The 26,689-nt window shown below is 41.7% G+C and overlaps 2 protein-coding genes across 2 annotated transcripts in view; both read left to right on the top strand.

Moving 5' to 3' along the window:
• The window catches only part of LOC129860409 (uncharacterized), a 269,201-nt gene that overhangs the window by 110,597 nt on the left and 131,915 nt on the right, over window positions 1-26,689 (top strand). The gene's annotated exons all lie outside the window — the stretch shown is intronic.
• Window positions 1-26,689, top strand: part of dnmbp (dynamin binding protein) — a 114,209-nt gene that overhangs the window by 8,676 nt on the left and 78,844 nt on the right. The window contains exons 2-3 of the mRNA XM_055930784.1: window positions 11,841-11,995; window positions 12,154-12,276. Of these exons, the coding sequence (XP_055786759.1) occupies window positions 11,851-11,995; window positions 12,154-12,276 (268 nt within the window). The 5' untranslated portion in view covers window positions 11,841-11,850. The remainder of the gene's footprint in view (window positions 1-11,840; window positions 11,996-12,153; window positions 12,277-26,689) is intronic.

A 26,689-nucleotide genomic window follows, 5' to 3' on the forward strand; every position in this document is an offset into this window, starting at 1 on the left:
GTGAAGACACTTGCCAGTTGGTCCGCGCATGCTCTGAGTACACGTCCTGGTAATCTGTCTGGCCCAGTGGCCTTGTGAATGTTGACCTGTTTTTAAGGTCTTGCTCACATCGGCTACGAAGAGCGTGATCATACAGTCGTCCGGAACAGCTGGTGCTCTCATGCATGCTTCAGTGTTGCTTTCCTCGAAGCGATAATAAAAGGCATTTAGCTCGTCTGGTAGGCTCGCGTCACTGGACAACTCATGGCTGGGTTTCCCTTTGTAGTCCGTAATAGTTTGCAAGCCCTGCCTCATTCGAGCATCAGAGCCGGTGTGGTAGGATTCAATATTAGTCCTGTATTGACGCTTTCCCTGTGTGATGGTTCGTCTGAGGGCATAGCGGGATTTCTTAGAAGTGTCTGGATTAGTGTCCCACTCCTTGAAAGCCGCAACTCTATCCTTTAGTTGGTGCGGATGTTGCCTGTAATCCATGGCTTCTGGTTGGGATATGTATGTACGTTCACTGTGGGGACGACATCGTCGATGCACTTATTGATGAAGCCGTTGACTGATGTTGTATACTCCTCAATGCCATTGAACGAATCCCGGAACATATTCCAGTCTGTGCTAGCAAAACAGTCCTGTAGAGTAGCATTCGCGTCATCTGACCACTTTCGTATTAAGCGAGTCACTGGTACTCACTGCCTTTAGTTATTGCTTGTTAGCAGCAATCGGGAGAATAGAATTATGGTCAGATTTGCCAAATGGAGGGCGAGGGAGAGCTATGTATGCATCTGTGTGTGGAGTAAAGGTGGTCTAGTTTTCTTTTCTATGGTTGCACATCGATCGACACACACATTGCTATATGTGTGGTGTACTATACAGCCAAATAAATGTTAATGCACTTACTTGCTAACTTTGCTTGAGTTATCAGCTGACAGATGCCGGGAGCTGACACTGTCGTAGTCAAACGACATCAGGAGGGCTAGCTCGGAATATCTGAAAAAGGGATTTTAAATCACTAATTTTAGCATTAAAAGACTCCGATTAAACACGGCCGATAATTTCAGGTCCAGTACCATCATTTGGTCGTTGGTGTGAGATTCAGCAGGCTACTGGCATTACACATTTGGCTAAAATATTACTATATCTCTTCTGGAGTCACTTTATTTTATAGATAACTTTGACACCTTCTGGAAACAGAAGATACACTACAGGAATGACGGAGTCCATCCAAATCATCTTGGCTCCTGGACTCTGTCCACACATTTCAAGGCTACGTTAAAACAATGACTTATCAATGACCCAAGACCAGCGCAGTTAATCCCGACCATTGTGACAATGAGTCGTCATAATGCTGCATCAAACGTACATTATCCTAGGGGCGTTGGCAAACACAATGTAAGTAACTTCATTTATGTCCCCCTAATTGCCCTGAATACCTTTGTTAATCCTACAGCTATTGTATGCAGTAATCATGAGCCTATGAACCAGAGTTATACTGCACTTTGTGCAGGGTGAGCTGCATAATCAGCTCCAATATAAATAACATGAGCAAGTCTACTTCTGATAAGCTTCCCAGTAAAGCATAAAAAATAATCAAAAGTGCTAAAAATAGAGCATATTAACATATGCAGCTAGAGAAACGAGGTCCATGAAGTCAATAACTTGCTTGTAACAGATGACATTCATATTCTGACTCTCTGAAACTCACTTAGATAATACCTTTGATGATACAGTGGTAGCAATACATGGTTAAAACATCTTCCGAAAAGACAGAAACGGGGGCAGTGTTGCGGTCTATATTCAGAACCACATTCCTGTAACGCTTAGAAGATCTAATGTTAAATACTGTTGAAGTAATATGGCTACAGGTTCATCTGCCTCGCCTAAAGCCCATTCTGGTGGGAAGCTGCTATAGACCACCAAGTGCTAAGTCAGTATCTGGATAATATGTGTGAAATGCTTTATAATGTATGTGATATCAACAGAGAAGTATATTTTCTGGGTGATTTAAATATTGACTGGCTTTCATCAAGCTGCCCACTCAAGAAAAAACTTCAAACTGTAACCAGTACTTGCAACCTGGTTCAGGTTGTCAGTCAACCTACCCATCATGGTAGTTACAAACAGCACAGGAATGAAATCATCATGTATTGATCACATCTTTACTAATGCTGGAGAAGCTTGCTTTAAAGCAGTATCCAAATCCATAGGATGTAGTGATCACAGTATAATAGCCATATCTAGGAAAAGTTCAAAAGGCTGGGCCTAATATAGTGTATAAGAGGTCATACAATAAGTTTTGTAGTGATTCATATGTTGTTGATGTAAAGAATATTTGTTGGTGTGTAATGAAGAGCAACCAGACGCTGCACTTGACACATTTATGAAACAGCTTATTCCAGTTACTAATAAGCACCCATTAAGAAAATGACTGTAAAAACTGTTAAATCCCCTTGGATTGATGAGGAATTGAACATTTGTATGGATGAGGCAAAAGGTCTGGCAGCCCAACTGATTGGCAAACGTACTGCAAATTAATAAATCATGCTACTAAATAGAAACAAACTATGCTCAAACACGTTAAATAACATTTTTGGGGAAAAGCCATCTCGGCTCCATTCATTGAATCAGATGGCTCATTCATCACAAAGCCCACTGATATTGCAAACAATTTTAATGACTTTTTCATTGGCAAGAAAATCAAACTTTGGCATGACATGCCAGCAACAAACGCTGACACTACAAGTATATCTGACCAAATGATGAAAGACGCATTGTACTTTTGAATTCCGTAAAGTCAGTGTGGAAGAGATGAAAAATGATTGTCTATCAACAATGACAAGCCACTGGGGTCTGACAATCTGGATGGAAAATGACTGAGGATAATAGCAGATGATATTGCCACTCCCATTTACCACATCTTCAATTTAAGCCAACTAGAAAGTGTGTGCCCTCAGGCCTGGAGGGAAGTTATTCCGCTACCCAAGAATAGTAAAGCCCCCTTTTTACTGTCTCAAATAGCCAACCAATTAGCCTGTTACCAACCCTTAGTAAACTTCTGGAAAAAATAGTTTGACAAGATACAATGTTATTTCACAGTAAACAAATTGACAACAGAATTTCAGCATGCTTATAGGGAAGGACACTCAACAAGCACAGCACTTACACAAATTACTGATGATTGGCTGAGAGAAATTGATGATACAATTATTGTGGGGGCTGTCTTGTTAGTTTTTAGTGCAGCTGTTGACATTATCGATCATAGTCTGCTGCTGAAAAAACGTATGTGTTATGGCCTGTTACCCCCTGCTATAATGTGGATAAAGAGTTACTTGTCTAACAGAACACAGAGGGTGTTCTTTAATGGAAGCCTCTCAAACATAATCCAGGTAGAATCAGTAATTCCTCAGGAAGGCCTGTGTGTCTCTTTATGCGGATGACTCAACACTATACACGTCAGCTACTACAGAGACTGAAATGACTGCAACACTTAACAAAGAGCTGCAGTTAGTTTCGGGATGGGTAGCAAGGAATAAGCTGGTCCTAAATATTTCCAAAATTTAAAGCATTATATTTGGGACAAATCATTCACTAAACACTAAAACCTAATCTACGTCTCATAATGAATGTGGAAATTGAGCAAGTTGAGGTGACTAAACTGCTTGGAGTAACCCTGGATTGTAAACGGTTATGGTCAAAACATATTGATACAACACTAGCTAAGATGAGAAGTCTGTCCATAATATAGCGCTGCTTCTTAACAACACTATCAACAAGGCAGGTCCTACAGGCCTTCATTTTGTTGCAGCTAGACTACTGTTCAGTCGTGTGGTCAGGTGCCACAGAGGGACTTTAGGAAAATTGCAATTGGCTCAGAACAAGGCAGCACGGCTGGCCCTTAAAAGTACACGGAGCGCTAACATTAATGATATGCATGTCAATCTTTCATGGCTCAAAGTGGAAGAGAGATTGACTTCCTCATTACTTGTTTTTGTAAGAGGTGTTGACAAGCTGAATGTACCGAGCTGTCTAAATACTTGCACACAGCTCGGACACCCATGCATATCCCACAAGACATGCCACCAGAGGTCTCTTCACAGTCCCCAAGTCTAGAACAGACTATGGGAGACGCACAGTACTACATAGAGCCATGACTACATGGAACTCTATTCCACATCAGGTAACTGATGCAAGCAGTAGAATCAGATTTTTAAAAAACAGGTATATATATACCTTATGGAACAACGGGGACTGTGAAGAGACACACACAAAGGTACAGACCCATTCATACGCGCACGTTGTGATATTGTCGTATGATGGTATTAAACAGTCTCTGTTGTGGATATGTGCTGGTTTAGGGATGTTGTATAATGTACTGTTTTATCTTTAGCTCATTCAGTACAAACATAGTTCACTGTTTTTATATGGACTGTGGGTGCTTTGGTGTGTTTGGACCCCATGCCTGCCTTGGCAGCAGCTAATGGGGATCCCTAATACATACAAATACAAATTGTTTTCCTCTTTGATGTTGAGTTTACTATTGCAACCTTTTGAAGGCGATTTATTTTATAATTCAAATCTACTCTATAGGCTAGTTGCTGAGGGTGGACTTTTTCTGTTGTGTTTGCTCTGCGAGAGATCAAGCGGAAAACGGGCGCTATCGTTGCACCACAGTATTTGTTGTCTATGTAAATTAGAATGACATTTTTCCGCTGTTGACGTTGATAGCCGTAAATTGTTGCTACGGATAAAAGGGTGGCTGGCCCAGCGGCCACGACAGTTTGATATTTCAGTTACACAAATTTACGTTACGGAGTCTGGCTTCAAAGGGAGTTTAGGCGACGTCAAATTTTGTTCAAAGTCAGCGGATCAATAAGGACACACGAACATGTAAGCAACGTTTTATCCCGAATCAAAAGGACGTCAACACATCATAGTGCATTGCAAAGGCCACATTTGAAAAGGGCGACACAAGTACGTACTTGCCAAGTACTTTGTTTGTGTAGTATTTTATATTGCAAGTTCAAGAGATGAAACTCTGGGAGAGGTTGTAGTTGCTGAGGCACGTGTGTTTGTCTAATTGGTGAGCAGGAGTGTGGGTGGCCGCTTATCTGCTGACCGGCCACGTTTATTTATTGAGTTGTGTCCATCTCATGCCAACAATGAAGCCTCTGCCGCTCCCTCTCCCAACAGAACAATAGCAACACACACACACCAAGCGGTAGAACCTTCTAGACTGGTCATGGTGCAGTTGTGGCCTTTTTTATTTCTAATAGGTTGTTTACTGACTGCTCATTGTACTTCGGGCCAATGCAGCTCTCCAGGGTGCTGCATCCACGACAATGTATTCAGTTAAAAGCAATGTGCCGGACAGGTATGCCGGTGGATCGTTCTAGATATTAGCAGAGGACATTTGTCGTCGTCCCCCCCCGTCCCCCCCAACTTGTCTTTCAGCCCGTGATAGGGAGTTATGTCTGAGCAACCAGTTGTCATGAGCTCATATTGCACGGCTGGCCATGTGCTCTGACATGCTTTCTGATTTTCATTTGTCAGATCATTTTAGGTACATAGATTACCAAGTATTAACTAGATGTACATTTTCCTATTTTTAGAAAAATGTTAGGACTTGCTTTAGCTCCTTTTTAAAAGTATTTTTGTGGTAGAATATAGTCTAAGTTAAATTTTAGTAAAATAATTGTTCTGAGTAAGTTGATAAACTACTATATCAAACTCAACTTTGTATTGTGGGGCAGGTAGATCACACATTTCATCAGAAATAACTACACTCAGACTACACTTTTATACACTCTCCTACTGGTATACCACAGTATGTGAAACCTGTAATTATAGAATACAGAAGACCCTTGGTATTGATTAAGTACAGAAGGCATTGATGATGTTTTAAAGGGAAGTTTCTACTTCATATTTCTACTTCATATTCATCATCTCCAGCACCAGCCCAACATCAACATATGTGAAAATGGCACATATATTTTTTGGTGTGAAAAAGATAGGATGATAAGTGTTTCCAATGACATTGTCAACCAATTAAGAGGCAATTGATTGTGTGTTGTAGTGGGCACACATAATGTACTTTTTCACTTAAGTTTCCATTTACCGATTTAAAAAAAAATCTAAAGTTCAATGTGTTTTCAATTCTATAGATTTTTGTCACGAACTGTTGCATTTAAATAGTAAATGTGCCTATTCTGGTCTTGGCATGTGTGCTCTAGCCAACAGCTCGCAGATACAGTGCGGGTAGGCTAGTCTACATGATGAGATTATTATGGATAAGAGAGTATTTGTTTATTTGTAAATGGCAGTCAAGCATCGATCATCAGAATAAGACCCTCGATAATTTATTGGAAATAGCGTCAAGATCACCGTGCATTTTCACCACCATGTAAAGTTCATAAATTATTTCATGTGTAGCCTAATAAACTGCATGGTTTCCCGAGTCGTCGTAGTGGGAGGACCACATGCCATATTATCAGCCATATCTTCGATATGATGGTTATTATACACTACATGACCAAAAGTATGTGGACACCTTCTTGTCGAATATCTCATTCCAGAATCATGGGATTTAATATGGAGTTCCCCTTTCGATGCTTTAACAGCCTCCACTCTTCTGTGAAGGCTTTTTCTAGTAGATGTTGGAATATTGCTGCAGTGATGGGCACTGATGTTGGGCGATTATGCCTGGCTCGCAGTCGGCATTCCAATTCAAGGTGTTCGATAGTTGAGGTCAGGGCTCTGTGCAGGCCAGTCAAGTTCTTCCACACCGATCTCGATAAGCCATTTCTGTATGGACCTCGCTTCGTGCATGGGGGAATGTTCATGCTGAAACAGGAAAAAGCCTTCCCCAAACTGTTGCGACAAAGCTGGAAACACAGAATCGTCTAGAATGTCATGTTGTAGCGTTAAGATTTCCCTTCACTGGAACTAAGGGCCTAACCCGAACCATGAACAACAGCCCGGGACCATTATTCCTCCTCCACCAAATGTTTCAGTTGTTCCGATGCTTTGGGTAATCCTGGCACTTTCTTTACTTTCAGGTCCACATGGAAGGGGTGTTATGGGGAGGGTTTTCTCCGGTCACCGGGAGTGGTGCGGGAGGGAAGATAGAAAAGCATCCTCTATTGACAAGCCACCGTGGATGTATGGGGGGGTAGAATAGATGGGGTGGGGACTGACAACCAACCTGTGTTGCTTGGCAGGGTTGGAAGGGCTGGGGAACATGGTTTCGGGGTGGTGGACAGAGACATGGGGGGCTGGGGGTAATGGGATGGGGGGTTTGGAGTGTAGGCCCCCTTTGTTTTTTTTTATAAATAAATAATTGTACATACCATTTTTACTCTGACAAAATCCTGTTTTGGTGTCCAATGTGATCATCTCTCTGTATGCATTTCTTCGTTTTTTGTTTTTCTTTTAAGTGGCAGCCCACTGTTCTAAGAACTGAAGATATGCATTGTAATTTATATTGTACCTGTAAAACCCCCAACGAACAATGACAACCCTCAAAATAATATCTTCTACCAATCTAGCGATACAGATGTTTTAGTAACCGCATTAACACATTTTCCCCCAACTATTTACAAACTTAAATTTGGACCACTTTCACGGCATTTGAGACAAACGCTTAGGTCGGGGATGACATCTTGGTCTACTTATTTGCTATTTAAATTTGGAATCATAACATAATTATCATCTACCAATCAAAAGTTTAAGGCTGACCCCAATTAGTTGACTGGTCGATTGTTTGGTCAATAGGCGTTTGGTTGACCGATATTTGTATATATTTTTTTTTAGTCGAGCAGTAGCAAATATATATATACAGTACCTGTCAAAAGTTTGGACACACCTACAAGGTCGAGGGTTTTTCTTTGTTTACTATTTTCTACATTGTAGAATAGTAGTGAAGACATCAACTATGAAATAACACATAGAAATCATGTAGCCACCCTTCCCTTGATGACAGCTTTGCACATGCTTGACATTCTCTAAACCAGCTTCAAGAGGAATGCTTTTCCAACAGTCTTGAAGGAGTTCCCACGTAGGCTGAGCACTTGTTGGCTGCTTTTTCTTCACTCTGCAGTCCAAATCATACCAAAGCCAGGTCATCTGATGCAGCACTCTCTCACGCTCCTTGCTCAAATAGCCCTTACACAGCCTGGAGGTGTGTTCTGGGTCATTGTCCTGCTGAAAAACAAATGATAGTCCCACTAAGCGCAAACGAGATGGGATGGCGTATCGCTGCAGAATGCTGTAGTAGCCATGCTGGTTAAGTGTGCCTTGAATTCTAAATAGATCACTGGCAGTATCACAAGAAAAGCACCATCACAACACCACCTCCATACTTCACGGTGGGAACCACACATGCGGAGATCATCCGTTCACCTACTCTGCATCTCACAAAGACATGGCGGTTGGAACCAAGAATCTCTCATTTGGACTTACCAGACCAAAGGACAGATTTCCACCAGTCTACTGTCCATTGATCGTTTTTCTTGGCCCAAGCAAGTCTCTTCTTATTGGTGCCCTTTAGTAGTGGTTTCTTTGCAGCAATTCTACCATGAAGGCCTGATTTCACACAGTCTCCTCTGAACAGTTGATGCGTCTGTTACTTAAACTCTGAAGCATTTATTTGCGCTGAAATATGAGGCTGGTAATTCTAATGAACTTATCCTCTGCAGCAGAGGTAACTCTGGGTCTTCCTTTCCTGTTGTGGTCCTTATGAGAGCCAGTTTCATCAGCGCTTGATGGTGTTTGCGGCTGCACTTGAAGAAACTTTCAAAGTTCTTGACATTTTCTGCATTGACTGACCTTCATGTCTTAAAGTAATGATGGACCTTCGTTTCTCTTTGCTTATTTTGAGCTGTTCTTGCCATAATATGGACGTGGTCTCGGGCTATCTTCTGTATACCACCCCTACCTTGTCACAACACAACTGATGGATGGTTACTACATGATTCCATATGTGTTATTTCATCTTCACTATTATTCTACAATGTAGATAATAGTACAAAATAAAGAAAAAGCCTTAAATGAATAGGTGTTCTAAAACTTGTGACCGGTAGTGTTTATCTGACCAAATTAGGAAAGACATGAAGTGCAATTTTGTATTTTTAAAATTTCACCTTTATTTAACAAGGTAAGCTAGTTGAGAACAAGTTCTCATTTACAACTGCGACCTGGCCAAGATAAAGCAAAGCAGTGTGACACATACAACAACACAGAGTTACACATGGAATAAACAAGCGTACAGTCTATAACACAATTGAAAAAAAGAGTCTATATACAGTGTGTGCAAATGGCGTGAGGAGGTAGGCAATAAATAGGCCAAAGTAGCAAAGAATTACAGTTTAGCAGATTAAGCCTGGAGTGATAAATGAGCAGATGATGATGTGCAAGTAGAGATACTGGTGTGCAAAAGAGCAGAAAAGTAAATAAAAACAGTATTGGGATGAGGTACGTAGATTAGGTGGGCTATTTACAGATGGACTATGTACAGCTGCAGGGATCGGTTAGCTGCTCAGATAGTTGGTGAGGGAAATATAAGTCTCCAGCTTCAGCGATTTCTGCAATTCGTTCCAGTCACTGGCAGCAGAGAACTGTAAGGAAAGACGGCCAAATGAGGTGTTGGCTTTTGGGATGGTCAGTGAGATATACCTGCTGGACCGTGTGCTACGTGTGGGTGTTATTGTGACCAGTGAACTAAGGCGGAGCTTTACCTAGCATAAACTTATAGATGACCTGGAGCCAGTGGGTCTGGTGACGAATATGTAGCGAGGGCCAGCTGACTAGAGCATGCAGGTCGCAGTGGTGAGTGGTATAAGGTGATTTGGTAACAAAATGGATGGCACTGTGATAGACTGCATCCAGTTTGATGAGTAGAGTATTGGAAGCTATTTTGTAGATGACATCGAAGTCGAGGATAGTCAGTTTTACGTGGGTATGTTTGGCGGCATGAGTGGAGGCTTTGTTGCAAAATAGAAAGCTGATTTTGGATTGGAGATGTTTAATATTAGTCTGGAAGGAGAGTTTACAGTCTAGCCAGACACCTATGTATTTATAGTTGTCCACATATTATAGTCCAGAACCGTCCAGGGTGGTGATGCTAGTCGGGCGGGCGGGTGCGGGCAGCGAAAGGTTGAAAAGCATGCATTTGGTTTTACTAGCGTTTAAGAGCAGTTGGAGGCCACGGAAGGAGTGTTGTATGGCATTGAAGCTTGTTTGGAGGTTAGTTAGCACAGTGTCCAAGGAAGGGCCAGAAGTATACAGAATGGTGTCGTCTGCGTAGAGGTGGATCAAGGAATCGCCCGCAGCAAGAGCGACATCATTGATATATACAGAGAAAAGAGTCGGCCCGAGAATTGAACCCTGTGGTACCCCCATAGAGACTGCGGTCCGTATAACATGCCCTCCGATTATTCCGTAAAGTGAGTGTGGAAGAGGTGAAAGACAATTGTTTTATTTTATACATGCCACTGGGGTCTGACAACTTGAATGGAAAATTACTGAGGATAATAGCGGACGATATTTCCAATCCTATTTCCTATATCTTCAATTCAAGCCTTCTGAAAATCGTGCCCTCAGGCTTGGAGGGAAGCAAATGTAAAAAATGGTGTTTGATCAGATACAATGCTTTTTTACACTTTACAACAATTTACGAGACATTCAGTACCCTTATAGGCAAGGACAGCACTTACACAAATGTCTGATTGGCTGAATAAACTAATCATAAAATGATTGTGGGGGCTGTTTTTGTTAGACTTTAGTGTGGATTTTGACATTATCAATCATCGTTTGCTGCTGGAAAAACTGTGTTATGGCTTTCTGACCATAATTCTATCCTTCTGATTCCTGTGACTCACTCAATACGGAAGTTGTCAGATGATGCGGATGCTACGTTACAGGACTGTTTTGCAAGCACAGACTGGAATACGTTCCGGGATTCATCCAATGGCATTGAGGAGTATACCACCTCAGTCACCGGCCTCATCAATAAGCGCATCGACAACATCATCCCCACAGTGATCGTGTGTACATATCCCAACCAGAGGCCATGGTTTACAGGCAACATCCGCACAGAGTTAAAGGCTAGAGCTGCCGCTTTCAAGGAGCGGAACGCTAATCCAGACGCTTATAAGAAATCCCGCTATACCCTCAGACAAACCATCACACAGGCAAAGCCTCAATACAGAACTAAGATTGAATCCTCCTACACCGGCTATAACACTCGTCGGATGTGGTAGGCCTTGCAAACGATTATGGACTTTATTATTGCTTCGAGGCAAGCAACACTAAAGCATGCATGAGAGCACCAGCTGTTCCGGACGACTGTGTGATCACGCTCTCCATAGACGATGTGAGCCAGACCCCATTTCGTGGTATCCAATTGGTAGTTAGTTTTGTCCCATCGCTGCAACTCCTGTACGGACTCCGAGGCGAAGGTTGAGAGCCGTACATCCTCTGAAACCCAGCCAAGCCTCACTGCTTCTTGACACAACGCCCGCTTAACCCAAAAAAAGGTTCTGGCTCTATTGTCATTAAAGATCCATGAGCACGTATTTCAAGAGTAAGGCTGAGAACCCTGGTGTCCTGGCTTAAATTCCCAACTTGCCACTCATCATGGCCCTTTTTACATTTGAGTCATATAGCAGGTGCTCTTTGCAACTTAGTTAGTGCATAGTCATCCTCAGCTTCCAGTTGGGTCATTCAGCCCCTCTTTTCCCCCTGCAGATATTGCCTAAGTTGTTACTATTAATGAGTGTCAGTGTCAACACATGGTCAAATATGCTTGAAACAAATAAATCGTTGATTACTATCCATCATTCTCTCTCTCTCTTCAGGCGATGAGTGATGGAGCCGGGTTCGGTGGTCCGTGCCGTGTTTGAGTTCCTGCCCAGCGTCTCTGAAGAGCTGCCCCTCTTCACTGGCGACGTCATCGAGGTGCTCAACGTGGTGGATGAGTTCTGGTTGCTCGGAAACAAGGATGGAGTCACAGGTGGGGGTCAGGGTTTGAGATTAGAGGTCACAAATGATCTCTGCCCAGATTAAAGAATCACGTCATTGATCTCTCCTTTTCTCCTTTTCTCCTCTGACTTGTTGTCTCTTCTTCCTCCTCTTTCTCATCTCAGTTTTTTGCTCCATCTCCCTCTCCAGGCCAGTTTCCCAGCACTTTTGTGGAAGCAGTCACCATCCCCAGCACCAAACCAGAGGATAAACTGTATGTGTGTATCAATGACTTCAGTACTGCAGAGCCAGGGAGCCTACCTCTGCAGAGAGGTATGTGCAAGCACACATACACCTCATAGGCATACATAAATAGATGGTCACTTCAAAAAGGGGAGAAAAGGGTGTTCTCCAATGAATCAAAAGTTTGGGTGTGTGGGTCTTAAAATGCGAGCAAGAATTGTGCTCTTGAAAAAATAATCCCCTCAGAAAGATGACAGAGTGCGTCCACACAATGTGGACGCAGATAGCTAGGTTAATTATAGCCATAGCGAGTCAGTGGTTATGTGCTTGTACCGCGAACGTTAGCTGTAATGGCGCATGCAAACTACTTACTTGAGAAATACATTCATTGAAAATGTCCTCCTCGAGCTCCATATAGCTAGCTGCCAATTTTGTGTCTGGTGGGGATGTTTACACCAGAGCACAAACAGATAAGGCTCTGGATGGGTTCCCTACGCATCCCACTTCTGCCAAATTATGGAACCCAACCGATTCTAGTATTGTGTGCAGACGTGTCAGAACATTGTAAATGTGGGAGGCAACCCGTCGGCCTAGGGAGACGGCTATATTACTGAATGAATGAGCTCAACTGAACCGTAGGATCTCACGTGAAAGAACAGAGATGCAGTATTATTGACAACCAGTGAACAGTCCCGAAAACAATACAATTTCTGAATGCTGGTAGTTAACGTCTCTGGCGCAGGCGTTCCGCTAGGGACCCACCTCGACAACATCCGGTGAAATTGCAGAACGTCAAATTCAAAATACAGAAATACTCATAATAAACATTCGTAAAAGATACAAGTGTTATACATCGGCTTAAAGATGAACTTCTTGTTAATACAGCCGCTTTGTCAGATTTCAAAAAGGCTTTACGGCGAACGCATACAGCATTTTCAAGCCAGGTAGAGGAGTCACGAAAGTCAGAAATAGCGATATAATTAATCACTTACCTTTTGATCTTCATCTGGTTGCAGTCAAAAGAGTCCCTGTTACACAATAAATGTTTGTTTTGCTCGATAAAGTCCCTCTTTATTTCCCAATAACTCTGTTTTGTTGGCGCGTTTTCAGTAGAAGAGATCGAAAAGAGAGATCGAGTTGATGAACTCTTAACAGAGGTTGAATTGTGGCCAATGGTAACGGTTAGCCTCTTCTAACCTTTCCTAACGTCATCAGCTTCTACGAATACATCCTAATAGTACCGGTAAAGTTCGTTGAAACATGTCAAACGATGTTTATAATTAATCCTCAGGTTGTTTATTGTCTAAATAATCTATAATATTTCAACCGGACAATAGCATATTCAATAGAAAGGGAAAAGAACAAAGGGCGCGCTTTCAGTCACGCGCTCAAACCAGCTCTGGTTCATTCTACAGTCCACTTACGAAATGGTCTCATTCTTCCTCATTTTTCAAAAAACGAGCCTGAAACATTGTCTAAAGATCTAGTGGAAGCCATAGAAACTGCAATCTGGGTCCTACCCCATTACATACTGTACTGGCATTCCATTGAAAACTACACACATCAAAAATATCCCACTTCCTGGATGGATTTTCCTCAGGGTTTTGCCTGCCATATCAGTTCTGTTATACTCACAGACATAATTTTTTTGAGTTTTCAATCTATTCTATTATATGCATATCCTAGCTTCTGGGCCTGAGTAACAGGCAGTTTACTTTGGGAACGCTTCTCATCCAGATGTCGAAATACTGCCCCCAAGCCATAACAAGTTAACTACTTCTGAGTCTAAACAAACTGAAAGGGTGCATCCTGCCACCTGGAGGGTGTTGTCTGAACAGGAATAAAGACAAGGTTGGTGATTTACTGCCAGCTGAAGTTATGGAATGTTTGTTCAGGAGTATAATTAATTGGCTAATTTCTCCTGAGTCCTGATGATCTGGATATGATTGTGATCTTTCCTTAACCCCTAGTAAGTCCCACCCAGTTGACTACTTCTAAATGGTGAAAGTCCTCAATGGTGCTACAGATGCTGGTTCAATACCCATGCCGGCCTCGACTGGGAGACCCATGAGATGATTGTAGGTTTTTGGTTTCTCTCCCTCTAAAAACAGAAATAAAATATTCTAAATAACAAACTGGCTTTATTTACAAATTAGTAACAATGTCTCACCCCATGTTCAAAAATGGCCTTTTTCCTCACTCATTTTACGTTATCTGAAAATGAAATAATCTCCAAAAGATATATTTTTTAAACAAAGCAATTTATTATTATTAATTTAGAATTATATAAAAGCCCCGTGGACATTCTCACAGATATATTATTAACCCTGTTATTAGCAGGACAATATATTTTGATCATGGCTCCCGAGTGGCGCACAATGGCATTGCCTTGCGCAAAAGGTTCAATGCAAGGGGCATTGGGATGGGCCCGCAGAGCCGTGCACAGAAGACAGACCTAGCCCATGGGGAAGGGGTGGAACCCCGCCCCACCTGGTAGCACAGAGCAACAATTTTTAAGGAGCATTGCACTAATCATGGCGCTGACTGGGGAAACGTTCCCGCTGTTCTTAGTGCCAGTCTGCACGTTTAAACTAAAACAATGTGACTAATAACAGCGTGAAAAATGATCCTTTTTGATATGAATTGGGAGGGCAGATATTATTAAATATTAAAGCATTAGACCTCTCACTAAAGGTGTCACTCAAAAGTTCTACTTAAATCCGAACTGGCTTTAACAAAAAATGACAAAAAATGACAAAAAATGACATGAAAAGCACACATTTGTAAATCCCAAACTCAAAGGTAATTGGAAAGGTAGATACAAATGATTTGTGACGTTGGGGTTACAATAAAGAATGTAAACCAGATGCTATGTTTTTATTTACAGTAGTGATGGACAGCTGGTGGCATTTTGAAAACAGGTTTTCAAACACTTGTAGTCCGTTTAGCAGGACAATAGACTCTTTATAGCCCGTCTACTGTAGGTGTGAACATCCCCCTACCTGCAAAAAATGACATTGCGACCAAAGAGAACAGACGAAATGGACATTTTTCATCAAGCCAGCTTCTTTCTATGGTGCTACCCGTTCCAGGGTTTGGACCGTAACCACGAGAGGACTTGAAAATGAGCCGGAGCTGATAGGATCACCAAAACCTAAAGGTATTTGGTTTCGGTGCATTTTCTTAATATTTTTTATAGCCTATCAATGTGTAGGTGTAATAAAATCGATAATTCAATAAATAAAAACATCTTGTGTAATAAAAACATGAATGCTTTTTTCCAGAGTATACAAACATGCCTACAACCATCAGTGGACAAAGGGCTGGACAATGGGCCGCACCGAAAAAATCAGCTCATCTGATGAAGGTGCACATGGATCAGATTCTAACTTTGAAGACCGAGATTGAATCATTGAAGGCACACCAAGCAGAAAGAGAAACATTATCGGAGGGCGGAGATACGGGTGACAGCTGATGCATTGGTCCAGAACCAGGCGGCATTGGCGGAGAGCCAGGCGGAGAATGACGCGTTGAAGAGGGCGAGGAATGAGATGGAGTCACAATCCATGTCAGGCACACCTATGAGCTCTGGAACTCCACCTCCGACATGCGGAGGCAACATACCTGGCGGGTTCATTAGGTCGTCTGTTCACCCTGACATCTCCATTCCTCTTATGACAACAGAACTTGACCAACTGCTTGACCAACCTAATAAACAAATGCATGGGGCTTATGTCTTCAAAATGCTTTATTATCCAAATATAAAAGCATATACTGTACTGTATTTCTTGATCAGCATCTTTATGCTTTTGTTAATAAAATAATGATAAATACGTTCTAAATGCCGATTGTTTTTTTTTATTTTTTATTTTTTTTATTTAGTTATGGATCCATAATGAATTACTAAGGGAATAAATATCACTGAATTGCCGAAATATTGGAACAAAATTGTCTAATGAAGGTAAACATGGTTGCTTACTGGAAAATACTTGTTGTACAGTGCCATTATGGCTATTAGCAGGGCTATATTTTGGCCTTTATCGGCCGTGCACAATTGGCCCAGCGTTTCTCTTCCTCTAAAAACAGAAATAAATGTTTTGGCCTTTACAAATATTATTTTGGCCTTTATTCAGATTACATTTGAGGTGCCATGCCAAATCTTTTCAGCCTCCTGAGGGGAAAGAGGCTGGCCAAATAATAATCACAGTGGTTATAGAGGGTGCAACTGGTCAGCACCTCAGTTGGCTTTTCATAGCTAAGCATTGAGGTTGAGACAGTAGGTGCGGTAGAGCGAGTGAGGGATAGAGAGAGGGTTGAAAAAGCCGGTCCAGGATTGGGTAGCACGTCTGGTGAATAGGTCAGGGTTCCATAGCCACAGGCAGAACAGCAGAAACTGGATCAGCAGCACGACAAGGTTGCACATTCTGTGAACAGGAAGAACCCACTCAAGTCGAGTATAGTGAAAAAAGCCTGGCAAGACATGATGTACCCATGGGAGAGCACTAGCAAGCCAGTAACTTAGGGTTAAAGGCAGAGAATCCCAGTGGAGAGGGGATTGCCCGCCAGGCAGACAGAAAGGGTGGTTTGTTACTCCAGTGCCTTGCCATTCAACTTCGCACCACGGAGCCAAAATACACTCAATCATAAGACCTACTGAAGGGATATGTTTGCAGTAATGAGTTAAAGGATGAAACTGAGTCTCTCTCACATGGATCGGCAGACCATTCCGTAAAAATGTAGCTCTATAGGAGAAAACCCTGCCTCCAGCCCTGTTGAACCCCAGTATGTTGATTTCTTCATCTCTAAGTTTGTGCCAGCATTGCCAGCCTTTTTAGGAGATACCAGGGATGTGCTTAAGATAATCAATAACTATAGATGCGACACCAAAAGCATCTTAGTAACACTTGACGTTCAGGCTCTCTACACTAATATGACGCAGGCCTACGAGCGCTCTCTCGCTGTCTCCACACTAGACCAGTGGGTGTCTCACCTCTGTCTAACTTTATTCGGTCGCTCATTGAAAAAGGCCTCACATCAAATTACCTCTATTATGTAGGCAGTTTCTGCCAATGGGTTTGGGGTACTGTGGTGGGAGCTGCATTCACTCCTAACTATGCAAATGCATTAAAGGTACACTGGGAGGAGACCTCAATTTATGATGTTCAGGAAAAACCCATATTTCCAGGTTGTTGCCCTTTGGAAAAGATGCATAGATGACAACCTACTGGTATGGAATTTCACTGATGCTCTCCTGAGTTAATTTCTTATATTCATTTATCTGACCCAATCTCAAATTCACAGTAGACAGAAGTCGGGAAAAAAATAGATTTCTCGGATCTTTACAGTCCACAAAAACAAAAAAACAAATTGGAGTGTACTATCTTCCGCAAGGCGCAGAGTAGGAATAGACATTTCCGTGCAGACAGTAACCACCTGGTACACCGTAAGTGGAACATACTGGTGGGTCAATTCCGAAAGACTCTGACCTAACTGCAGTACCGACCATAGATTTCGAGTGCAAAGCTAAGGATATGCCAACCAGGTTCCCGCAATGCAGGTATGATAAGAATGTCATTGAACAGACCTGTGCTAGAGCAGAGACTGAACGTCAGTCTACTCGCTGGCACTAATAGAAACCAGGACCAAACGTTTTTCCAGTACAGCCCATGTGCCGGTCTATCGTGTTTAAACACTGGAACATCCTCAAAAGTGATCCAAATCTTTGAGAGTTGACAACATTGCCCCGTTGCCTTTGTTTTCAAACGTGTGCACAATCTAGCTGATTCCGTTATGCACAGAATGCAGCTACCCAAGAAGTGACACATGGCTTCCAGGCCTGCTCAATGGTATTTACAAGTGTGGCCACTGTGTACATTGTGACAATACGACCAATACTAACGTTTTTTTAAACCAGAGAACAGGTAAAGAATACAAAATCCAAAGCTTCATTAATTGTAGCACAACAAATGTCATATACTTGGACAAATCACACAGGACATTATGATGGCACCGGAGGAGATGGCTACCGTTTTACGTGCTCCTAACCAATTGTTCTATTTTGTGTGTGTGTTCGCGTTATTTGTAACTTATTTTGTACATATGTTTCTGACACTGTATCTTATGACTGAAAAGAGCTTCTGGAAATCAGAACAGCGATTACTCACCTCGTACTGGACAAAGATTTTTTCTTTAACGAATTGGATGTGAAGGATTTACTTCAGACACCGACAAGGCCCACATCCCCATCATTACCATGAAGAAGAGACTTGTAAGGATCCTCGTAAGGATCCGACGGCGAGTGAGTAATCCCCCTCTACCATCAGTCCTATTAGCCAACGTGCAGTCATTGGATAACAAAATGGATGAGCTCCGATCAAGACTATCCTACCAATGCGACATTAAAAACTGCAATATCTTATGTTTCACAGAGTTGTATCTGAATGACAACATGGATAACATACAGCTGGCTGGGTTTTTGGTCCATCGGCAAGGTTGTTTTTGTGGACTTTAAGATTGGTGCGGCAGGTAGCCTAGTGGTTAGAGCGTTGGGCAAATAACCGAAAGGTTGCTGGATCGAATCCCCAAGCTGACAAGGTAAAAACCCACTGTTCCCTGGGAAGGCCATCATTGTAAATAAGAATTTGTTCTTAACTGACTTGCCTAGTTAAAGGTTAAATAAAGCTGTTTCCCTTCATTGGAACTAAGGGGCCCGAACCATTAAAAACAGCGCCAGACCATTATTCCTCCTCCACCAAACTTTACAGTTGGCACTATGCATTGGGGCAAGTTCTCCTGGCATCTGCCAAAACCAGATTCCTCCGTTGGACTGCCAGATGGTGAAATGTGATTCATCACTCCAGAGAACGCGTTTCCACTGCTCCAGAGTTCAATGGCGGCGAGCTTTACACCACTCCAGCGGATACAGAAATTATCTGAATCTCTTCAAGTCGATCATACGATTCCACAAATGAATCTTCACGTGGATGGTTCGTGGATGGTTTGTGCACCTCTCTTATAACTGGGAAGCTTCAATCAAAGTGTGCTATCCTTATCTTTAAGTTGGGAAGCTTTTCACAACTAAACCCATGCATCACACAGTTGATTAAACTCCGGTTCAAAAAATCTCTTCCTTTTATAATGCCCATCGTTAAGTTTCAAGTTAAATCATACTGCAAATTACAATGCACAGAAAGTTTCTTTGCATCACATGCTGCTGCATAATCACACAGATACAAAACAGTTACAAATATAAAAGGGACATCGCACATCTGCTGGTTAATCTGTTTGATGGGGTTGTAGGGTTGACTTTTGAATCACCAGTGGTGCATTCACCAGGAACCAGTCGGAAGCAAATGCGTCCAAAACATGCAGGGAAACCTGAACTTGTTCAATAAGAAGTGCTCGTTTTGGTTTGCTACAGTGTGCACTAATGAATACAACACTGCACTGGCACCTTGAATTAGAATTACTCAGGGCTCTTCTATTGATCATTTATGGGCCTAATTGATCAACATATACACTTAGTATATAAAACATGAAGAATACATGCTCTTTTAATGGCAGACTGACCAGGTGAATCCAGGTGAAAGCTATGATCTCTTATTGATGTCACTTGTTAACCACTTCAATATGTGTAGATTAAGGGGAGAACGGGTTAAAGAAGGACGTTGAAGCCTTGAGATAATTGACACATGGATTGTGTATGTGTGCTATTCAGAGGTTGAGTGGTAGTAGGGGCCAGGCGCACCGGTTTGTGTCAAGAATGGCAACGCTGTTGGGGTTTTCCCGCTCAACAGTTTCCCAGTGTGTATCAAGAATAGTTCACCACCCAAAGGACATCCAGCCAACTTGACACCACTGTGGGAAGGAAGAATTGTAGTCGACGTTGACCAGCATTCCTGTGGAAGGAGACGGGTTAAAGAAATATTTTTAATGAAGGGGAGCAGACAGGTTAAAGAGATTTCTAAGCCTTGAGACATGGATTGTGTTTGTGTGCCATTCAGAGGGTGAATGGGCAAGACAAAGATTTAAGTACCTTTTGAACAGGGTATGGTAGTAGGTGGCTGGGGCACCAGTTTGTGTCAAGAACTGCAACGCTGCTGGGTTTTTCACGCTCAACAATTTCCCTTTCCGGTTTCCTCCTCACCAACTGAATGACGATTACTGTAAGGAATTCTTTCCAAATAATAAAAAAAAAGGAAAATAAACAAATGTACAGAAAGATCAGTGCGAAGGCCAAATTAGAGGATTCACGTTTTGAGGCTATTAAATCCTTTCAGTTTGGAAAAACCCTAAGGCTTGATGGCATACTGTTCGAGGTATAGCCTTTTTTTATATACTAAAAAGTCCATTGTTAGCTTGTTTTAACTAATCCTATGGAAATGGTAGTCTGTCAGGTACTCCCCAGGAAGTTATGATTTCACTATTATTAAAACAAGACCCAAATGGCAAATATAAAGATCCAGTCTATATAATGAATATGAATTGGGTGGGTTGAGATTATTAAATATAAAAGCACTAAACCTCTCTCTGAAAGTTTTACTTGAACCCTAAATGGTTCTCAGATAGATTTCTAAGAAAAAATCATCCATTGTTTAAAAATGGCCTTTTTGCCTTTGTGCGGATTTGCTATTTCTCATTTTTGATTAATTAAAAATAAGACCTTTTTCAAAGTATCTCTCTTTTTCAAACAAGCATTGCAGAGCTGGCTTCAATGTCATCCCCCTGAAAATATAGGACAAATATTATGGCAACTCAAATGTTGATAAAATACCTGTAGTTATGGGAAAGATGTTTGAAAAGGGTATTTTATTTTTAAATGTAAATTGGAATGGTAGAGTTATGTTTTTCATGAAGGTCTCCTCAATCCAAGATTACAACCAATTTATTACAGCATTACCCCAAAAATGGAGGAGGCAGGTGGCAGCGGCAGGTGGTAGGGAACTGGTCTGTCTGCCCAATATATATATATATATATATATATATATATATATATATAAAGGATCAAAACTGGTGGAGGAATAAAAATAGCATAAATAAGGAAGTATACCAGTTTCATTTGAGGACCAGGATGTTGACAGCTGTGCCATACATATTGCAAAATGGTTGGGAAGAGATTTTTGATTCCATGGTACAGGGTGTATGAGTTATGTGACTAACCACCTGGATTTGGTCTTATGTAGCAACATTTGAAATGGTGTTTTTCCATTGGATAAAAGTAGAGACTCAGAGCTACAAAATGGTATATCACATACGGCATTTTTTGAGGAACAATGGGAAAGTAATTCTACATTGAAAGTTGATAAACTGAATTGAATGATTGAATGTTTTGGTATCAAGTGAAGTTGTCTACACCCATTCAGCAATGTTCACACCCTCTTAAGCTTTAGCCCCATCCATCTCGTTTCGCTCTCAGAGCGTTCAGAGCGTACACTTGACACTAGCCGATGATTTGTTTACCTATGGATAACATGAAAACAGCCTAACCAGCTCTGCTGGCAACAATTTCATTACGCTTTTTTTTGCCGACGTTTACTGACACCGGCCATATTCAACAGGTGTTGTACACTTTAGCTTAAGACATGTAGATAGCTAGGTAAACAATGAACTGAGCTAGGTAAACTGTGTAAGATCGCACACGTCATGTTAGCTAACGAGCCAGCCAGCTAACGTTAGCTAGTTAAACAACAATGAACATTTTGCCCTGCATGAATCTACTGTGAGCTAACCAACCATTTTCAATGTTAGCTAACTAACATTAGGCTCTAACTAGCAAAGCAAATGGTTCTGGGATACCAATAATGTCATACACGTAATGTTAGGTTGGGAGCCAGCTGCCTAACGTTAGCTAGCTAGCTAACAGTTCACTTTAGCTTGAAATGAAACGACTTTGTCAAAATTGGAAATGTGTAATATCTGAAAATGTAGTTAGCTATCTTACCTGTATACATCATTATGCATGATGGACGCGTCTCCCTGTCACGGATGCCCTTAGTTTGAAGATGTAATCTGGAGACAGGTGTTTTCTCCATGTCTTTAGCTATCATACTCTAATTCCACTGATTTCAAACTCAATCCTCCAAAAAGTGGAGAGCAACACTTATGCAGCTCCACTACACAATACATGAAAAAAGCCACGTTCGACAGGATTACCAACATAGACTGACCCAGCTCAAATAGACAAAAGCCTTCTATATGGCAGACCAATCCGAACTCCTCTCTCGGCATGTCAAATTAAATGTTATTCGTCACATGCGTCGAATACAACAGGCGTAGTAGACCTTACAGTGAAATGCTTACTTACAAGCCCCTAACCAACAATGCAGTTTAACCTCTTTCAGCTAAGGGGCACTACTTTTATGTTTGGAAAAATAACGTTCCCAAGGTAAACGGACTATTTCTCAGGCCCAGATGCTAGAATATGCATATAATTGACAGATTAGGATAGAAAACACTCTAAAGTTTCCAAAACTGTCAAAATATTGTCTGTGAGTATAACAGAACTGATTTTGCAGGCGAAAACCTGAGGAAATCCAACCCGGAAGTGCCTTTTATTTGGAAAAATCCCTGTTTCATTGCCGGCCTATCCTCCATTTTTAAAGGGGTATCAACCAGATTCCTTTTCCAATGGCTTCCTCAGGCTGTTACCAGGCTTTAGACATAGTTTCAAGCTTTTATTTTGAAAAATGAGCAAGATTTATCAAAACGCGTCAGGTGTCCTTTGATTAGTTCATGCACCCGAGAGTTGAAGCTCGACATTTTCTTTCTCTGTAGTATTGAATAGTTTACCGTCCGGTTTAAATATTATCGATTATGTATGTTAAAAACAACCTGAGGATTGATTATAAAAAACGTTTGACATGTTTCAACGAACATTACGGATACTTTTTGTAATTTCCGTCTGCCCTTCAGGACCAGCACGAGCCTGTGGTTTTCTGAACATAACTTGCAAACCAAATGTACGTTTTTGGTTATAAAAATAATCTTTATCGAACAAAAATAACATTTATTGTGTAACTGGGAGTCTCGTGAGTGCAAACATCCGAAGATCATCAAAGGTAAGCGATTCATTTTATTGCTTTTCTGACTTTCGTGACCAAGCTAATTTGCGGCTAGCTGTTCTTACTGTTTTGTCTAGTGATTGATCAATCAATCAATCAATCAAGTTTATTTTATATAGCCCTTCGTACATCAGCTAATATCTCGAAGTCCTGTACAGAGACCCAGCCTAAAACCCCAAACAGCTAGAATGCAGGTGAAGAAGCACGGTGGCTAGGAAAAACTCCCTAGAAAGGCCAAAACCTAGGAAGAAACCTAGAGAGGAACCAGGCTATGAGGGGTGGCCAGTCATCTTCTGGCTGTACCGGGTGGAGATTAAAACAGAACTATGCCAAGATGTTCAAAAATGTTCATAAGTGACAAGCATGGTCAAATAATAATCATGGATAATTTTCAGTTGGCTTTTCATAGCCGATCATTAACTTCTTGAGAATACAGGGGGTGCTGTTTTCGCATTAGCATAATTGCCTCTACAGATTAAACTGCCTCTTATTCAATTATTGCTGTTACTATATGCATATAACCATATACCATTGGATAGAAAACAAGCTATGGTTTCTAAAACCGTTTCAATTTTGTCTCTGAGTGAAACACAATCATTTGACAGCACTTTCCCTGAGCAAGAAGAAGATTGCAAGATGTGTATGCTCGCTTCAACGCTCTGCCTATATATGGTCACGCCACCTATGACCCGAAACACACTTCATTCGTCTTCCTCTGGGTGTCAGGAAGACGTCAGAGGAGAAATTTTTTGTTTATCTTGTACTGACGTGAAATAAGACCTATTTCTTTAGCGTGACCGACAACTTCCGGTTTTCTGAAACGCGCGTTTTAGAGGTGCAATTGTCTTTTGTTATGCTGCCGTTACGGATGAAAACTATCTCCGTCTCGAAGTTTGTTTGATACATGTGACCATATCATCTTAATGTATGTTTTTTCAATATAGTTTAATCAGATTATTTGAATTTTTTCGGGAGTTTTGCCGTGTTCCGTTCTGTGAGTTTTTTAACTTTGGACAGAACCGTGCTAGTCGACCAGTACCTACGCTAAATGAAGAGGGAAAGTTGCCATTGTGAATGGATTGAACGACTCATCAGGACTAAGGACACCTTTATCAACATTCTGATGAAAGATCAGCAATAGTAAGACCCAATTTACGATGTTATTTCATATATCTGTCGTGCATGTGAACTGGTCGGGCGCGCCCAGCTGGTTCTGGCTGGCGTGGCTATGCTAATTTAGCGCTACATTTTGTTTTCGCTATAAAACATTTAATAAATCTGAAATATTGTTTGGATTCACCAGATGTTGGGCTTTCAATATCTGTACGCTGTGTATTTTTTCTGAAATGTTTTAAGACAAGTAATTAGTTATATGAAGTTGGTCTCTGTAATTGTTCTGGCTGCATCAGCACTATATCAGATTGCAGCTGCAATGTAGAACTGTGATTTATACCTGAAAAATGCACATTTAAAAAAAAAAAACTATGCTATACCATAAATATGTTATCAGACTGTCATCTTATGAATTTGTTTGTTGGTTAGTGGCTATATATATTTTCATTTAGTCGAATTAGTGATAGCTACTGACGCAGGAAAAAACTGTTGGAGTAAAAAAATGGTGTCTTTTGCTAACGTGTTTAGCTAATAGATTTACATATTGTGTCTTCCCTGTAAAACATTTTAAAAATCTGAAATGGTGGCTTTATTCACAAGATCTGTGTCTTTCATTGGGTGTCTTGGACTTGTGATTTAATGATATTTAGATGCTACTATTTAATTGTGACGCTATGCTAGCGATGCTAATCAGTGTGGGGGGGGGTGGGGGGTGCTCCCGAATCCGGGTTAGGTACTCGGTAGAGGTTTTAAGAGTTGAAAAACAACAGGTCTGGGACAGGTGGCGGTTCCATAACCGCAGGCAGAACAGCTGAAACCGGAACAGCAGCAAGGCCAGGTGGACTGGGGACAGCAAGGAGCCACCACGCCCGGCAGTCCCGACGTATGGTCCCAGGGCTCAGGTCCTCCGAGAGAAAGAAAGAGAGAAGGAGAAAATTAGAGAGAGCCAAGATTTTCAAAATGTTCATAAATGACAAGCATGTTCAAATAATAATCAGGAATAAATCTCAGTTGGCTTTTCATAGCCGATCATTAAGAGTTGAAAACAGCAGGTCTGGGACAGGTAGGGGTTCCGTAACCGCAGGCAGAACAGTTGAAACTGGAATAGCAGCAAGGCCAGGTGGACTGGGGACAGCAGGGAGTCGTCATGCCCGGTAGTCCTGACGTATGGTCCTAGGGCTCAGGTTCTCAGAGAGAGAGAAAGAAAGAGAGAACGAGAGAATTAGAGAAAGCATACTTAAATTCACACAGGACACTGGATAAGACAGGAGAAGTACTCCAAGTATAACCAACTGACCCTAGCCCTCCGACACAAACTACTGCAGCATAAATACTGGAGGCTGAGACAGGAGCGGTCAGGAGACACTGTGGCCCCATCCGAAAATACCCCCGGACAGGGCCAAATAGGAAGGATATAACCCCACCCACTTTGCCAAAGCACAGCCCCCGCACCACTGGAGGGATATCTTCAACCACCAACTTATAATCCTGAGACAAGGCCGAGTATAGCCAACAAAGATCTCCACCACAGCACAACCAAGGGGGGGTGCCAACCCAGACAGGAAGATCACGTCAGTAACTCAACCCACTCAAGTGACGCACCCCTCCCAGGGACGGCATGAAAGAGCACCAGTAAGCCAGTGACTCAGCCCCTGTAATAGGGTTAGAGGCAGAGAATCCCAGTGGAGAGAGGGGAACCGGCCAGGCAGAGACAGCAAGAGCCTTTCCGTTCACCTTCACACCAGACTACACTCAATCATATAACCTACTGAAGAGATAAGTCTTCAGTAAAGACTTAAAGGTTGAGACCGAGTCTGCGTCTCTCACATGGGTAAGGCAGACTGTTCCATAAAAATGGAGATCTATAGGAGAAAGCCCTGCCTCCCGCTGTTTGCTTAGAAATTCTAGGGACAATTAGGAGGCCTGCGTCTTGTGACCGTAGCGTACGTATTTGTATGTACGGCAGGACCAACTCGGAAAGATAGGTAGGAGCAAGCCCATGTAACGCTTTATAGGTTAACAGTAAAACCTTGAAATCAGCCCTTGCCTTAACAGGAAGCCAGTGTAGGGAAGCTAGCACTGGAGTAATATGATCAAATTTCTTGGTTCTAGTCAGGATTCTAGCAGTCGTATTTAGCACTAACTGAAGTTTATTTAGTGCTTTATCCGGGTAGCCGGAAAGTAGAGCATTGCAGTAGTCTAACCTAGAAGTAACAAATGCATGGATAAATTTTTCTGCAACATTTTTGGACAGAAAATGTCTGATTTTTGCAATGTTACGTAGATGGAAAAAAGCTGTCCTTGAAACAGTCTTGATATGTTCGTCAAAA

The sequence above is a fragment of the Salvelinus fontinalis genome, chromosome 8, assembly GCF_029448725.1.
Source record: "Salvelinus fontinalis isolate EN_2023a chromosome 8, ASM2944872v1, whole genome shotgun sequence".
NCBI classification, from domain to species: Eukaryota; Metazoa; Chordata; class Actinopteri; order Salmoniformes; family Salmonidae; genus Salvelinus; species Salvelinus fontinalis.